Genomic DNA, 17,914 nt, shown 5'->3' with positions numbered 1-17,914 from the left:
GATGTCCAGACTCTGCTTGCAGATGTAAGAGAAGAAATCTGTACTGCCCTGCCCACTTCACTGTTGCTCCAAGCAGAGGAAACTGCAGTTCTGAAATACATCAAAAAGCATGAAGTCTTCTGCCTGAAGCCCATAAACACCGCAGCGTACATGTTGGACCCCAAGTATGCTGGCTAGAGCATCCTGTCTGGTGCAGAGATCAACAAGGCCTATGGTGTCATCAATACCGTGTCCCACCACTTTGGCCTGGATGAGGGCAAGGTTCTTGGCAGTCTGGCGAAGTACACTTCCAAGAAAGGGCTTTGGGATGGAGATGCAATATGGCAGTCGTGCCAAAATATCTCATCAGCCACCTGGTGGAAGGGACTTTGTGGATCTAAGGCTCTTTCCCCTGTTGCCTCCATCATCCTTCAAATCCCACCAACATCAGCTGCCTCAGAGCGCAACTGGTCCTTGTTTGGAAACACACACACCAAAGCACACAACAGGCTGACGAATACAAGGGTTGAAAAATTGGTGGCCATCTGGGCAAATTTGAGGCTTTTTGAGCCTGACAACGAGCCATCCTCAACAAGGTTGGAAAGTGACAGTGAAGATGAGGCCTCAGAGTCTGATGTTCAAGAGGTGGACATTGAGGAGGCCCAGGGAGAAGACATGGAAGCCTGAGAGGAAGACAACCAAAGCTGTAGTTTCGAGACTCATTTTACAGAAGTATGTTGAAAATGTTTTTGGGAGATGCGATGGATCAATGGGGATCATTCAATATTCCCTTTCTTTTGTTGTTCAGTGAAATCATCCCATGTGAAGAGTCAACTCATTTAATTAAAGTTAAATTCGTAACTAAATTGTTTTTTAAAATTTCTATAGGAAGGATTTAATCATTGCAATTATGTCTACTTATGATAAGGTAAAAGGTTTATGTTTCTGTCTCCATATGATATGCTAAATATGTCCAATGCAAAAAACATCTACATTTAAATGGTATTAAAATTAATTAGCATATATTCCCGTTAATTCCCATATATTCCCGTTAATTCCCATGGAAATTCCCACCTCTGAATATTCCCCAAAATGTGCAACCCTAGCTGGAACCCAGGAAGAGTACCTTCTGCCTGTCAGCAGCTAATGGGGATCCTTAAAAAATACAAATACACCACCAGAGGGCAGCAAATATTAGTGAGACGAATGCAACATTCAATAGCACACACATTTGTCTACAAAGTACAGTACGTGTTGCTTGCCAGAGCTGCTGTCTGCTTTGCAAAAGCTGTCCTGTTGTGTCTTACGTGCTCCTGTGTCATCATGGTAACACTTTAAACCTAAAGGTACGATGCTATATAACATGGTATTAGCCTGTAGGAGCCTAAATAATGTTCTATCCTGGGGCTAATAAGATGTTATGTTTCTCTATGTGTCTGAATTTAAACTCAAAATGCACTGTATTTAGCGAGGATCCTTATGAGATGATAATAAGCTCCTGACAAGTTTTAAATTGCATTGTACAGGCATCATATTGCATTATACCTGCGGTTTTAACTAAAGTGTTACAGACAGGGACAACTCTTACCTCGCCTGCATAGTGTCTCACGCCAAAGTTGTGCACAGCAACGCGTGGTTTCACATAAAATTGGTTTTTCTGTAACATGAGAAAAGATTTGCGTTAGCATTATCGACTATTCACCACATAATGCTATTAGCCACAAAATGCAACTGAGCCAACATTATTTAGAATATGACAATTGTGTGGATAACATCTCTCACAAAGAAGGATCAATGAAACAGACAAGAATTGATTGAATTCACCTATTTTTCTGTTACATGTAAGGGATTACAAAAACACGGTAAATGTAATCTGTTACGTTACAAGCAAAAATATTGTTATCAGATTACAGATACTTTTGAAAAACTAGATGATTACTTCGAAGATTACTTTTAATTCATAAAGGATGTTTGCGAAAAAAAATCTTTCACTTTTTTCTCTGTTCTCAATGACATTCAAATCGGCATTGAAAAAGGCGCAGATTTAAGTTTGTTCCACCTGAGCGAGTCTGACCACAAGTCAGAGACCACTATGATGACACACCAAATGTGTTTGACTGATCGCGGGAAAAGCTCAGGAATAGGCCTTTTGTAGGCTACCGTCCAAGGTACAGTGGCAAGAAAAAGTATGTGAACCCTTTGGAATTACCTGGATTTCTGCATAAATTGGTCATACAATTTGATCTGATCTTCATCTAAGTCACAACAATAGACTTAGATAGACTTAAAGGGGCAATCTGGAGTTGCTACATCCATTTTTTGACTTATAAATTATATATATTTACATTGAATCTTGAAGAATATAATTTATATATGCCTCATGACCTTAGTTCAACTGTCACACTCCATGAGAACCCAAAATATAAGCTAGTTTTCCACAATGTTTGTAAACATTGTAAACGTAAACAAACACTGTATAGCCTCATAACATTGTGAAAACAATAATGTTGATATCATGGATGGTTGGTCCTTGCATCCATAGCTCTGTTTTTACCAAAACAGAGGCAGGGCGGCGATTTTGTTATTGTTTCATCTGTGGATTTGCCCTTTAAACAGCTGCATATTATCAAGATATGAAAGTGTCACCAACAAAAAAGTAAACAATAGGCCAACAGCAAATGCAGCATATGGCATACATTTTTCACATGTAAATAGCACTTTTCAGTAGCGCTTAAAGCATTCCCATGAGCGCAGCATTTATTTTTCAACTCAATGAGCCCAATCAGTCCTCCATGACAACAAAATCATAAACAACAGAGTAGGGCTGGCTAATAAGTTCTTAGTTTTGGGGTTATGCTCAGGTAAAACAATTAAGCTAATCTATACTTCCATATTTCCAAGTCCTATTCTCGAAGATCAAGGGGTATAACATTTATTGGAATGACTGGAATTCTGATAGACTTTGGACGTTAATGTAAAGATATAATTTAATGGTATTATTATATGTAGTAGAAAGCAATGGGTTAGAAGAAGCCTACATAACCAACCCATAAAGTACAATTTAACATATATATGGCCAGCTATGTAAACGTTAACATTTATTTATCCTAAAGTTACATTACTGATAAAAGTTTTGAACAGGTAACTAGTAACTGTAACAGATTACGTTTAGAAAGTAACCTACCCAACCCTGATTATATCCAATATACCCTGTAACTCTTTCATAATCCAACCAATAAATCAATTTAATAAATCTCCTATACATTTTGCAGCGCAAATATTTATAGGGATATTTACGAGCTGTGCTCATATTTATTCCAAATCAAAATTCTACTCAGTGTTTCTTTACATCCACTGGTGGGATCAGAGCTTAAATCAAACCAAGCTGTAATAGCACTGGGTGCTAATGCTATGAATGTAGAGGAGGCAGCTAGCCCCAAAATTAGCTAACATATCCAGTGTTTGGCTTTACATAAAAAAGTAGCCACCCTCTCTTAAAGTATGTCATATGATTTTGCAGTGTTGGAAAACTCCATCTAGGGTTACAGTAGCTTCTGCAACATTGCTTTCACCTACAATCCTTTCAAATCAGTGAGGAAAAGCGACATGGGGGTCTTCAATATATATACAAAGCAGTTTGAATACTTTAGAGATGAATCCTTCCTCCCTTTCTTCAGGTAATCATAGATCAGGGATTGTTTCCACCAATCCAACTTGATCAGATCAGTGATCACCTTACGGATGGAAAGAACGGAGGATATAAGGATGGATAGATGGATGGATGGATGGATGGATGGACGGACAGACCGACGTGTGGGTATAAGAATGCCTCTCTCAAGTATTTCAACAGGCCCACTAAAGCTATCGACTGGTGATGTCATAACAATAGGACTTGACTCACCGAGTGCTGGCTGTGGAGTTTCTCCAGTAGAGTGCCGTCGGTGGCTTTGGGAAAATGACTCTCCTCGTTCATCAGTGCAAGGAGACCCAGTTTCTGTGAAGAAAATAGACAGATGTTATCATAACCAGTCCGAAACAGTATATTTTTTTCATGACAACTTTAATCAATGGATTTACAACATATTTCTATCTATAGAAATAAGTGTATTTTTATATATAGAAATTATTATTTCTGGTAGATCAAGACCACTCAGCATTTGTCTGGATAACCTTGTCGCCAGGTCAAAGGGATTTCACATTATATAGGCAAGAATGGCATTGCACTGAGCTAGCCATTGGTTCCCAATTGAAGGGGACTACAGTTCCAAAGGGTTGCAGTTGCGCTTACAAGCGGCGTACATCAGGCTGCTACAGTCAAAGTTCAAATTATTTACATTTTACAATGCTCCTGTGCCCAACCTTGTGGCAGGCATTGCGCCTTGTCACCATAATATTAAACCTGCTTCACAAGTGTAAATTCTAGCAGTGTCAACATGAGAAAAATCCCATTCAAGTGGGAATGACAAAGACATACCTTCTCAATCAGATCCAAACATTCCCCGTTGTCCATCCAGTTGATGTCCTCCCATACAAGCCCTTCCCTGATGGAGCAAGAAAAACTAAACGATAAGCCAATCAAATTGAAATTGAAGTTAACCTGTAACACTTTATAATAACCTTCATGAATAAGCTCTTATTTTTACACATGCTTGTAAATGCTTTATAAATTAGCATATATGTTATACATTCTGATGAACTGTAAATAGAATACATATTTATAAAAATGATAAAATGTTACAGTTAACCATAAAAAAGCCAATCTAAATTTACTGTGAAAGTTCATGTTTGAGGTCTACCCACTTGTTGTATTCAAGTTGCTCCAGCGAGAAGATGTGCTTGTTAAAGTATTCCTGAAGTTTCTCGTTTGCATAGTTAATGTTGAACTGCTCAAAGCGGTTGACCTGTCAGAGAGATAGACCCCTGTAAGACTCACATACTAAATATTTACAATTGTTTGGTGGTGGTGGTGGTGGTGGGGGGGGGGGGGGGGGGGGTCATGGGGTACATCCCCCAACTGATTTTTTTGTAATGGTTTGCTCCTGATGATTTTTCCAACAGGGTTTCATGTTGTAAGAATAGAAAGTTACAACATGAAACTCTACAATTTCACTTTACTTACAAGTATTATTATAATAACTTGGTGGATGCTTATATTTGTCCTATTTCACACGTAACAACATTTGTTTATGTTATACCCCAACTCCCCCTTGAGAGTAGCGTCACGGCCAGGTCTGCCTTAATCAACGGCGACCCTGGAGCAATTAGGGTTAAGTCGCTTGCTCAAGGGCAAATCGATAGATTTTCACATTATCAGCTCAGGGGTTTGGACTAGCAACCTTTCAGTTACTGGCCCAACACTCTAACCACTAGGCTACCTGCAGTTTTCTTCTACCATCTCTAATTAATTCCCTCTGTTAAAACAGCCAGAACGTTTGTAAATCTGCGCCTGTATTCACAAAGCAACTCAGAGTAGGAGTGCTGATCTAGGATCAGTCCCCCCTATCATGCATTATGTATTAAAAGGCAAAACTGAATTTATGTCAGCCCTCCTCCTCTAGGATGTTTTGTAAATGCAGGGCCTCCTATAGGGAACACTGAGATCATAGATATCATAATGCATGTGCAAATCTACTACTTAAGTTTGAGAGTTATCTAGGTCATGATAAAGAGCTGTTGCCCTTGAGGGTGAACTGTCTCATGGATGACTGATAGTTGATTTGAACTAGTTTGGCTGGATTTGCTGGAGGCCATTTTTATTCATTACTGATGGTGACAGCCAATATGAGAAATCAACATTAAGATGAACGTACATCATTGCTTGTGATCAGTGAGTTTCCTGACTAAGACATATGTTGCTCACAATAAAAAAAACTAAATATAAGACATGATCATTTAGAAAATGTATCAAAAAGGCAAGTGATGCAGACATTATACCTTGAACCACCAAAACTGTTTTTTCCAACCAACCTCGAAATTCTCAAATCCAAATATGTCTAGGATGCCAATGGATTTGAAGTCCTCTTTCCCTCGGATTCGGTTGTTGAGTTTCCGGATAATCCAGGTGAAACACTGGGAATAAAGTGCCATCGCCATGGAGTCCCTGGAATCCACCGCCTGGGAAAAAGGAAATTACATCACAGTTTTACAAAAAGGAAGCTGCCCTGTTCTCGTTCAAGTAAAATAGGAATATAAATTATTCTGTATGACCTTTAAATTGACTATCCCTTGGTGTAACCATTAATTATTTCATACCGTGACTGGGATTCAAACACACGCAGATAAGCAACTTGTGCTTTGCAATATGCTTTTAAAGGTGACTTCCACAAACTGCTTCTGCTTTTTCTGATTGCAAAATACCTGCACTTCGGATAGGGAGGTGTGCTCCTTTCTGTCCAATGTAGTAATTTCTGGAAACATTTTCTGTCCATTTAGACAGAGCACCCTCAGAGGCATAAATGATGTATAAAAGCTACCTTAAATAGTTAACATATGATCTCCTACATAAGCCAAGTTATTAAAGATAGACTCAGCAATATGACGTAGATGCAGAAAATAAACAGTATTTCCGCTAAGAGCGTTGAAGCGTGAGGCTTTGACGCTGATTCAGCAGACATGGTCAGCAGATGAACAGAAGACACTACTTGAGCCAGACTGGATTATCACAAGTAGACCATCGCTCGCCTGACCATAAAGGTAAACTCAACGAAATGACACTGCCACAAGCAGCACTGCAAATATTGAGATGAGAGAGATACAAGACTTCGCTCTCACACAGTCACATACACAGCACATACACAGTCACATGCACATGCCCTGGCATGTGCACAGGCCAGGGCACCCAACAGCGAACCCGTGCAAATGCACAGATACTGTGTGTGTGACTGTGTGAGCGCCAAGTCTTGCATCTCGCTCATCTCAATATCTGCGGTGCTGCTTGTGGCAATGTAATTTGTGATAATCCAGTCTGGCACTAGTTGTGTCTCCTGTTTATCTGCTGACCATATCTGCTGAATCAGCGTCAAATGTGATTAGCCTGGTCAGCTACACTCCTAGCTTTAGAGATTAAATCAGACACATGATAGGGGTGGGGTTCATTAGGCACCAAATGCAAGACAGCGAGGTGAAACAGTGAGGGACTAAACTGTATGTTATGTTTTCTTTTGCAAATGTTTTACATTTTTTTAAGTTTAGTGCCTAGTCAACACAACCCAGGTCATGCAAGGGTAAATGGTTCAGGGTCAGTGGCCAATACACACCCAGCCTTCAAAAGCTGACAACAACAACGGCGGTCACACATAACTGTAAGAGACAATGAATGCTTTGTTTTGTCTAGCAGGACCTATGTAAACGAGGTAGAGATAAGCCACCATTGACTTTGAAACGTATTTTTTCACAAAGTTGGTGGCTAGCCTTACAGTTAGGCAGGCGCCATTGACTATGAAACACCAGCCCTAAATGTTTCCCTATGGCATAACTCATGCCCCTGGCCTATCTTTTCTGCCCTAATGTCAGGTGTTGACATTAGGGCAGAATGTGTCGAGGGATTAGTGTCGCAAATGAGTGAAGCCACTACCTGATGTTAACCTGTTAGGGCTAGGGGGCAGTATTGACACGGCCGGATAAAAAACGTACCCGATTTAATCTGGTTACTACTCCTGCCCAGTAACTAGAATATGCATATAATTATTGGCTTTGGATAGAAAACACCCTAAAGTTTCTAAAACTGTTTGAATGGTGTCTGTGAGTATAACAGAACTCAAATGGCAGGCCAAAACCTGAGAAGATTCCATGCAGGAAGTGGCCTGTCTGACAAGTTGTGTTTCATCTTGGCTCTTTTTATTGAAGACTGAGGATCTTTGCTCTAACGTGACACTTCCTACGGCTCCCATAGGCTCTCAGAGCCCGGGAAAAAGCTGAACGATATCGAGGCAGCCTCTGGCTGAAACACATTATCGCTTTTGACAAGTGGCCGATCAGAGTACTATGGGCTTAGGCGCGTGCCCGAGTCGACCCCATGCTTTATTTTCTTTCGTCTGTTTACCTAAACGCAGATTCCCGGTCGGAATATTATCGCTTTTTTATGAGAAAAATGGCATAAAAATTGATTTTAAACAGCGGTTGACATGCTTCGAAGTACGGTAATGGAATATTTAGAATTTTTTTGGCACGAATTGCGCCATGCTCGTCACCCTTATTTACCCTTTCGGATAGTGTCTTGAACGCACGAACAAAACGCCGCTGTTTGGCTATAACTATGGATTATTTTGAACCAAACCAACATTTGTTATTGAAGTAGAAGTCCTGGGAGTGCATTCTGACGAAGACAGCAAAGGTAATAACATTTTTCTTATAGTAAATCTGACTTTGGTGAGTGCTAAACTTGCTGGGTGTCTAAATAGCTAGCCCTGTGATGCCGGGCTATCTACTGAGAATATTGCAAAATGTGCTTTCACCGAAAAGCTATTTTAAAATCGGACATATCGAGTGCATAGAGGAGTTCTGTATCTATAATTCTTAAAATAATTGTTATGCTTTTTGTGAACGTTTATCGTGAGTAATTTAGTAAATTCACCGGCAGTGTTCGGTGGGAATGCTAGTCACATGCTAATGTAAAAAGCTGGTTTTTGATATAAATATGAACTTGATTGAACAAAACATGCATGTATTGTATAACATAATGTCCTAGGGTTGTCATCTGATGAAGATCATCAAAGGTTAGTGCTGCATTTAGCTGTGGTTTGGGTTTATGTGACATTATATGCTAGCTTGAAAAATGGGTGTCTGATTATTTCTGGCTGGGTACTCTGCTGACATAATCTAATGTTTTGCTTTCGTTGTAAAGCCTTTTTGAAATCGGACAGTGTGGTTAGATTAACGAGAGTCTTGTCTTTAAAATGGTGTAAAATAGTCATATGTTTGAAAAATTGAAGTTTTAGCATTTTTTAGGTTTTTGAATAACGCGCCACGGGATTACACTGGCTGTTACGTAGGTGGGACGATTTGGTGCCACCTACCCTAGAGAGGTTAAACAATGGGGTCAACTGGTGCCCTCTGTCATCATGGTTAGGTTACCTGTTCTACGGTGAGCGGCGTGCAGATCTCCTCACCCCGTAGGATCAAGGACTTGTGGGTCAGCACCTCGGCCAGATGTTCTGAGTTCAGGCCCAGGAGGTCCGCTGTCCTGCCCAGTGCTACAGACACACAGACAGTGGTATTTTGGAAAAGGGATGTGGGGGTGTAATAAGTACTGTACAATAGATATCCTTTGCTGTGCTGTCATCAAGCATTTCGCTACACTCGCAATAACATCTGCTAACCATGTGTATGTGACCAATAAAATTTGATTTGATGTCAGTCTATGCCCCTCTAGATCAGTGGTCACCAACCTGGTTGATCTTCAAGGCATTCCTAGTCGAACCCCAAACATTTCTGTAGAAAAGCCAATGATCAAGGCTTGCACTCCTTTTTTTGTTTGTGTGTGTTGCGTTGATGGCGTTAAGTTCACTTGATTCCAAAACCGTGCTCACCGGGTAATCAAAGTGTTCCCATTTTGAACCAGAGGGCGGACCCTCTGCTGCCCTCCCTCCCTCCCTCCCCCTCCCTCCCTCCCTCCCTCCCTCCCACTGAGACTAACGCCATGTTCAAAACAACTGGGAACTCTGAAAAAAACTAGATCTGACTGGGAAAAATCGTTTTGAACGGTCATCTAACTCGGAATTCCAAGTCCGGAAACTCAGGCATCTTTCTAGAGCTCTGACTTTCCTTCCTGAAGATCACTGACATCATGATTTGACCTTGTGTCTTTTCTGAGTTCCAAGTTGTCTTGAAAGCACCATGACCATCATATTCAGGTACCATCAGTCCAGTAAAATAAAAAAGCTAATTATTTCAACTTATGCTCAGTTGTGCCACGCAAATGCTACACCAACTGATTTTTTTTTAATCAAAGCTCGAGTTTTGAAATATACTGCTCAAAAAAATAAAGGGAACACTTAAACAACACATTCTAGAGCTGAATGAAAGAAATAATCTTATTAAATACTTTTTTCTTTACATAGTTGAATGTGCTGACAACAAAATCACACAAAAATAATCAATGGAAATCCAATTTATCAACCCATGGAGGTCTGGATTTGGAGTCACACTCAAAATTAAAGTGGAAAACCACACTACAGGCTGATCCAACTTTGATGTAATGTCCTTTAAACAAGTCAAAATGAGGCTCAGTAGTGTGTGTGGCCTACAAGTGCCTGTATGACCTCCCTACAACGCCTGGGCATGCTCCTGATGAGGTGGCGGATGGTCTCCTGAGGGATCTCCTCCCAGATCTGGACTAAAGCATCCGCCAACTCCTGGACAGTCTGTGGTGCAACGTGGCGTTGGTGGATGGAGCGAGACATGATGTCCCAGATGTGCTCAATTGGATTCAGGTCTGGGGAATGGGCGGGCCAGTCCATAGCATCAATGCCTTCCTCTTGCAGGAACTGCTGACACACTCCAGCCACATGAGGTCTAGCATTGTCTTGCATTAGGAGGAACCCAGGGCCAACCGCACCAGCATATGGTCTCACAAGGGATCTGAGGATCTCATCTCGGTACCTAATGGCAGTCAGGCTACCTCTGGCGAGCACATGGAGGGCTGTGCGGCCCCCCAAAGAAATGCCACCCCACACCATGACTGACCCACTGCCAAACCGGTCATGCTGGAGGATGTTGCAGGCAGCAGAACATTCTCCACGGCGTCTCCAGACTCTGTCACGTCTGTCACATGTGCTCAGTGTGAACCTGCTTTCATCTGTGAAGAGCACAGGGCGCCAGTGGCGAATTTGCCAATCTTGGTGTTCTCTGGCAAATGCCAAACGTCCTGCACGGTGTTGGGCTGTAAGCACAACCCCCACCTGTGGACGTCGGGCCCTCATACCACCCTCATGCAGTCTGTTTCTGACCGTTTGAGCAGACACATGCACATTTGTGGCCTGCTGGAGGTCATTTTGCAGGGCTCTGGCAGTGCTTCTCCTGCTCCTCCTTGCACAAAGGCGGAGGTAGCGGTCCTGCTGCTGGGTTGTTGCCCTCCTACGGCCTCCTCCACGTCTCCTGATGTACTGGCCTGTCTCCTGGTAGCGCCTCCATGCTCTGGACACTACGCTGACAGACACAGCAAACCTTCTTGCCACAGCTCGCATTGATGTGCCATCCTGGATGAGCTGCACTACCTGAGCCACTTGTGTGGGTTGTAGACTCCGTGTCATGCTACCACTAGAGTGAAAGCACCGGCAGCATTCAAAAGTGACCAAAACATCAGCCAGGAAGCATAGGAACTTAGAAGTGGTCTGTGGTCCCCACCTGCAGAACCACTCCTTTATTGGGGGTGTCTTGCTAATTGCCTATAATTTCCACCTGTTGTCTATTCCATTTGCACAACAGCATGTGAAATGTATTGTCAATCAGTGTTGCTTCCTAAGTGGACAGTTTGATTTCACAGAAGTGTGATTGACTTGGAGTTACATTGTGTTGTTTAAGTGTTCCCTTTATTTTTTTGAGCAGTGTATAATATGTTCTGAGAAGAACAATATGGTCAGGCCAGGCATATATCCAATATGCTGTGATAATGTATTAGGCCTACTGCACAAACCTCATTCCTACAGAACTGTTTTTATTGGGTTAATGTTATATTTTTTAAATCATTTTTTTTTTAAATAATCTAAGTGGTAGATCTTATTTGACTGCGAAAGTATCTTGACTCAGAAAAGGTTGGTGACCACTGCTCTAGATGCATTTATTCATAATGTGATTAAATAAAGGTTATTTCTAAACGCCAATCTTGTTATGACAGTTGAGGTTGATATACGAGTGTGTTCATTACATATCACATTTCAAAGCTTTGTGGGCACTAGGCAGAATATTATTGTTTAGCTGAGGCAAAAGGTTAAGGTTACCCTAGCGCTAAGGCATAGGGGAGAGCTAATCTCAGCGCAGTTCTTAAACTTGGACAACCCAGAACTAGGACAGGGATAGGGAGAATCTCAAGGAAAGTAGCGTATCAAGGAAAAGGGGGAACATGAGGAGGAGAGGAAGGAGAGAAGAGAGGAGAGACATTAACCTGTTTTGGAAGAGACCTGAGCTCCTCCGGCCGTCATAAACTCGATATTCCCGGCATGAAGAATTCCCGCCAGGAGCCGAAGTATCTCCCAGATATTCTCCTCTGTGAACTGCATGGTCCGCATTGCGTTCTGGGATGGAAAACAACACAAATGAACAGAATGTTGATGCTGCCAAAAAAAGGCAGTTGTGCCCCCAAGAAAATATTTCGAACACAATATCTCCTAGTTTTCCCATATATTCAATCTGTCCAGACACAATTTAATTCAATTCATTACCATATCCCTGTACAAACCAAGTAAAGTTGAATCCAAACCACTATAAGTGGAATCTGGTGCTTTAGTGTCTCTATGGTATGAGGTGCAGCTGTAAGAGCCTGTGGCAAGACCCTGTCATTGACCTTTTCAATTGTAATTCCACTAATGTCAATTTGTACAACAGTTCTGGGCAATAAAAAGTGAACAAAAAAAGTACTGTATATTAGCCAAAAAATGACATTTGCTTCAATGGGGATGTAACATTGCCATGGGCATATTTCAGAAATGTATTTAAATGTATGGGTTATTGTTAGATGATTGCTAATGAACTTGGCGCTTGGCATCACCTCACGAATGTTTGGTTAAAAATGTACCGCTTGCTGCAGCAAGGCATTTTGTAAAGTAACTTTTGAATGCCCTGAACTGTATCATCAACAATAACCATTGATATAGATGGCAGGGCCATACCAGTACGTCCTGAAAAGTGCCTTTGTCGTTGATTGTCTTGTCTGCCACACAGCCAGATTGCTTTAGGTAGTAGTAATTCTCTGGTGGGGAAAAACTGAAGGCCTCTGTCATGGAAAAAAGAAAGACTCATTAATGGGTTAAAAGTGTAATTGCTGTGATTGTTTAATAGAACAGTGTTTCTCCTAAAATGAAATACAGTGGTTCTTCCTTTAAAAGTTGCGTCGTACTGCAGCACAGCTTGCGCGCTGCCGCAGAATTCTATGGCATGTTATTTACTGTAAGTGTCATACCATTGTTGTCATTAATGCTAGTTAGTGTTAGTTTGACCACCAGAGGGCATCTTTGAGAAGAATTGGACTGTTTTTAATATTGGCTGTACTAGAAGATTTTAAACCTTTTTCTGTAAGAACATAGTATACAGGATTTATTTTAAGAAATGTAGCTTAATTAATTTGATTAATATAATGGTGTTACTATTCCAAGAAAAATGAAAAATGATACATTTGACAGACAGTGCCTGATTCAGTAACACTAAACAAGGATTAGATGGAGGCAGATGTTGTAGGAAGAGCCATGGATGTATAGCTGAGGGAAAGGTGGGAAGTATCTGGGCAATGACAGTACCTTTTATTTAGCGAGAAGAAAATAGGAGAATACGTTTTGTTAATATGGGGTTGGGGGGGAAGCAGTGACTGGCTTTCAAAAGTTGGCGCTGTACAATGTGACCGGTCGGGAGTAGGCTACTAAGTGACTGCGAGTGAAGAGCAAAAAAATAAAAACAAATCCTAACAGCACGAAACGGTGCTGAAATAGTTGACCACACTTTGGGTGTTCCAGTAAGCAACAATGTGTTGCCTTCATTAGCCTACTTTATTCTGAAAATAACTTCAGCACAGAGAAGAGAAAGGAGCCTTAAATAATTAAACAATAAAGTGATTGAATTCACAAATGCATTTGACTGTTTTTAATATTGACCAACAACCAAAAACACAGCATCTACAGTGCTATTCCATTTCCAGTGGAACTATTTAAGCCATCGAGGATGGTTGAAGATGATGAGCGATCTCGGCAAAGGCAATCTGGAATCTGCTGGCATCACCGCACAACATTAACATCAGTCTAATCACAGTGAGAAGACAGTTGAAGAAACTTGAGTGGACTTATGGAAAAGCTCTGTAAGACATTTTATATATATACAGTGAGGTAAAAAAGTATTTGATCCCCTGCTGATTTTGTACATTTGCCCACTGACAGAGAAATGATCAGTCTATAATTTCAATGGTAGGTTTATTTGAACAGTGAGAGACAGAATAACAACAAAAAATTCCAGAAAAACGCATGTCAAAAATGTTATAAATTCATTTGCATTTTAATGAGGGAAATAAGTATTTGATCCCTCTGCAAAACATGACTTAGTACTTGGTGGCAAAACCCTTGTTGGCAATCAGAGGTCAGAAGTTTCTTGTAGTTGGCCACCAGGTTTGCACACATCTCAGGAGGGATTTTGTCCCACTCCTCTTTGCAGATCTTTTCCAAGTCATTAAGGTTTCGAGGCTGACGTTTGGCAACTCGAACCTTCAGCTCCCTCCACAGATTTTCTATGGGATTAAGGTCTGGAGACTGGCTAGGCCACTCCAGGACCTTAATGTGCTTCTTCTTGAGCCACTCCTTTGTTGCCTTGGCCGTGTGTTTTGGGTCATTGTCATGCGGGAATACCCATCCACGACCCATTTTCAATGCTCTGGCTGAGGGAAGGAGGTTCTCACCCAAGATTTGACGGTACATGGCCCTGTCCATCGTTCCTTTGATGCGGTGAAGTTGTCCTGTCCCCTTAGCAGAAAAACACCCCCAAAGCATAATGTTTCCACCTCCATGTTTGACGGTGGGGATGGTGTTCTTGGGGTCATAGGCAGCATTCCTCCTCCTCCAAACACAGCGAGTTGAGTTGATGCCAAAGAGCTCCATTTTGGTCTCATCTGACCACAACACTTTCCCCCAGTTGTCCTCTGAATCATTCAGATGTTCATTGGCAAACTTCAGATGGGCATGTATATCTGCTTTCTTGAGCAGTCCTTCACGGCGTAGTTTGTTACCAATTGTTTTCTTGGTGACTATGGTGCCAGCTGCCTTGAGATCATTGACAAGATCCTCCCGTGTACTTCTGGGCTGATTCCTCACCGTTCTCATGATCACTGCAACTCCACGATATGAGATCTTGCATGGAGCCCCAGGCCGAGGGAGATTGACAGTTCTTTTGTGTTTCTTCCATTTGCAAATAATCGCACCAACTGTTGTCACCTTCTCACCAAGCTGCTTGGCGATGGTCTTGTAGCCCATTCCTGCCTTGTGTAGGTCTACAATCTTGTCCCTGACATCCTTGGAGAGCTGTTTGGTCTTGGCCATGGTGGAAAGTTTGGAATCTGATTGATTGATTGCTTCTGTGGACAGGTGTCTTTTATTCAGGTAACAAACTGAGATTAGGAGCACTCCCTTTAAGAGTGTGCTCCTAATCTCAGCTTGTTATCTGTATAAAAGACACCTGGGAGCCAGAAATACTTACTTCCCTCATTAAAATGCAAATCAATTTATAACATTTTTGACATGCGTTTTTCAGGATTTTTGTTGTTGTTATTCTGTCTCTCACTGTTCAAATAAACCTACCATTAAAATTATAGACTGATCATTTCTCTGTCAGTGGGCAAACGTACAAAATCAGCAGGGGATCAAATACTTTTTTCCCTCACTGTATATATATATATATTATTTTTATATATTATTTTTCAGAACATTAACCATATGTGTTCTCTTGTTTTGTACTGTTCTGTAGTTTCGACCCAATGATTCAAACAAAGAACATGGCGTGTTGCAAAACCAGTTTGGATTTAAGTATAACTTTTGTATGACTGACGACTTTAGTGAGAGGTCTCAATGCTTTAATATTTAATAATTTCTGCCCTCCGAATTCATATTCATTATATAAATAGGCCCATGATTGATTTCTCAAGACCAGTCCCCATGCTATGTCATTCAGTGATATTTATTCCTATAATAATTCATTATGGATCCATTAATATATTTAAAATCCCTAAACTCGGGAAGAGTCTATTGCTGATAGTTGAAATAAACATCTGCATTTTGAAAGAGTATTTTTATCATTATTTTAATAATGAAAGCATAAAGATGTTGATGAAGAAATACTGATCAGTATATGCTTTACCTGACTTTTTGCGGTTGCATGATGTTTGTAGTTACAAATGTAAAACTTTAGAGTACTTAATACATTACAAGTTGTGGGGATTTTTGTTCACACCTAGCCGAGCTATCCTTTTGGAAAGGTTGAAGTGTCTATTATCCTGCTAATAGCCCATCATGGAAACGTTGTTTGCACCCATAGGTTTTAGGCCTGCAGTAGGTTATAATAATCCATGCCTTCTGGGAATGTTTAAAAGTCCAAAAGTTATGGGTGGAGTTAGAATTTTGGTTGTCAGAAGTATTAAAATCCACCAATGTCAGCCTTTAAATGCTTTATTATCCAAATGTTTAAAGTGCCTGTGGGTGACGGAGAGAATACATTTGGCTGTTTTTAATATTAGGGCTTTCAGGAGGAATGGAAAATTGCGTGTCAATTCATAAACCACGTGCCATGGAATTGATACATCAAAAATCGCTTCCCAACTATTTTGCAGTCTATATGGCACAGCTGTCAATTTTTTGGTCCTTAAATGAAACTGGTATATATTTTTATTTATCCCAATTTTCTTTAACCAATTTTGGTCTTTAATGCAGGGCCGACAGACAAGTTCCTTACTTTTTTTTCTCTACTGAAATTGCAACCAACTTTCTATGGCTTCGTTTCAAATAACCGAGCAATTGTAATCTGAATAAAGGGAAAAAGGCCATTCTTGAACATGGGGTGAGACATTCTTACTAATTTGTAAATAAAGCCAGTTTGTTACTTAGAATGATTTATTTCTGTTTTTTTAAGAGGGAGAGAAACCAAAAGCCCACCATGCCTATTTTACGAAAATCGTCAGTCCACATGTCAAGTAAAATTCCCCCATTCTATTTACCCAAGTTCTCTCTTAACTCAAGGGCAATCAACAGTTTTTTTTGTTGTTGCCTGATGCAGGACTCTAGTTCCAGAGGAGAGACTCTCAGACTGAAAATGCCTCCATTAATTGCCGCAGTTTAGACTACCGATAGAGCGTTCTACCTCCCCCTTGTGATAGTGTTGTGCAATGACAGAATGCCACCATCTACCACAAATGGTCGCGGCATAAGCTCAAAACTTTTAAAGGAAGAACCACTGTAGGAGAAACACATATCTACATATGTAGCATGAAATGCTTTGAAAGGCTGATCATGGCTCACATGAACACCATCATCCCAGACACCTTGGACCCACTCCAATTCGCATAATGCCCAAACAGATGACACAATCTCTATTGCACTCCACACTGCCCTCACCCACCTGGACAAAATAAATACCTATGTAAGAATGCTGTTAATTGACTACAGCTAAGAATTCAACGCCATAGTCCCCTCCAAGCTCATCACCAAGCTCAGGACCCTGGGACTAAACACCTCCCTCTGGAACTGTATCCTGGTCTTCCTGACGGCCGCCTCCAGGTAGTGAGGCTAGGCAACAACATATTTGCCAAGCTGGGGGCCCCATCAGAGGTGTGTTCTTAGTCCCCTCCTGTACTCCCTGTTCACCCACGACTGCGTGGCCATGCACGGCTCAAACACCATCGTCAAGTTTTCTGACAACACGATGGTGGTAAGACTGATCATTGACAACGATAAGGCATCCTATAGGGAGGAGGTCAGAGACCTGGTAGTGTGGTGCCAGGACAACAACCTTTCCCTCAACATCAGCAAGACAAAGGAGCTGATTGTGGACTACAGGAAACGGAGGGGCGAGCACGCCCCCATCCACATCGATGGGGCTGTAGTGGAGCAGGATTGATAGCTTCAACTTCCTCGGTGTCCACATCACTAAGGAATTAACATGGTCCACACACACCCACACAGTTGTGAAGAGGGCACTACAGCGCATCTTCCCCCTCAGGACACTGAAAAGATTTCGCATGGGCCCTCAAATCCTCAAA

General features: G+C 41.3%; 1 protein-coding gene across 2 annotated transcripts in view; it reads right to left on the bottom strand.

The window, feature by feature from the left end:
• myo10 (myosin X) overlaps positions 1–17,914 on the bottom strand; it is a 303,162-nt gene that overhangs the window by 81,865 nt on the left and 203,383 nt on the right. For both annotated transcript variants that reach the window (XM_082960691.1, XM_082960690.1), the window contains 8 exons: positions 12,804–12,907; positions 12,080–12,209; positions 9,052–9,170; positions 5,947–6,093; positions 4,780–4,880; positions 4,454–4,520; positions 3,881–3,973; positions 1,568–1,636 (listed from right to left, as the gene is read on the bottom strand). In XM_082960691.1, the coding sequence (XP_082816817.1) occupies positions 1,568–1,636; positions 3,881–3,973; positions 4,454–4,520; positions 4,780–4,880; positions 5,947–6,093; positions 9,052–9,170; positions 12,080–12,209; positions 12,804–12,907 (830 nt within the window). The remainder of the gene's footprint in view (positions 1–1,567; positions 1,637–3,880; positions 3,974–4,453; positions 4,521–4,779; positions 4,881–5,946; positions 6,094–9,051; positions 9,171–12,079; positions 12,210–12,803; positions 12,908–17,914) is intronic.

This window comes from Salmo salar, chromosome 14, assembly GCF_965601325.2.
Source record: "Salmo salar chromosome 14, fSalSal1, whole genome shotgun sequence".
NCBI classification, from domain to species: Eukaryota; Metazoa; Chordata; class Actinopteri; order Salmoniformes; family Salmonidae; genus Salmo; species Salmo salar.
Note: the sequence above shows the minus strand (reverse complement) of the source record. Positions and strands in the feature narration are given on the sequence as shown.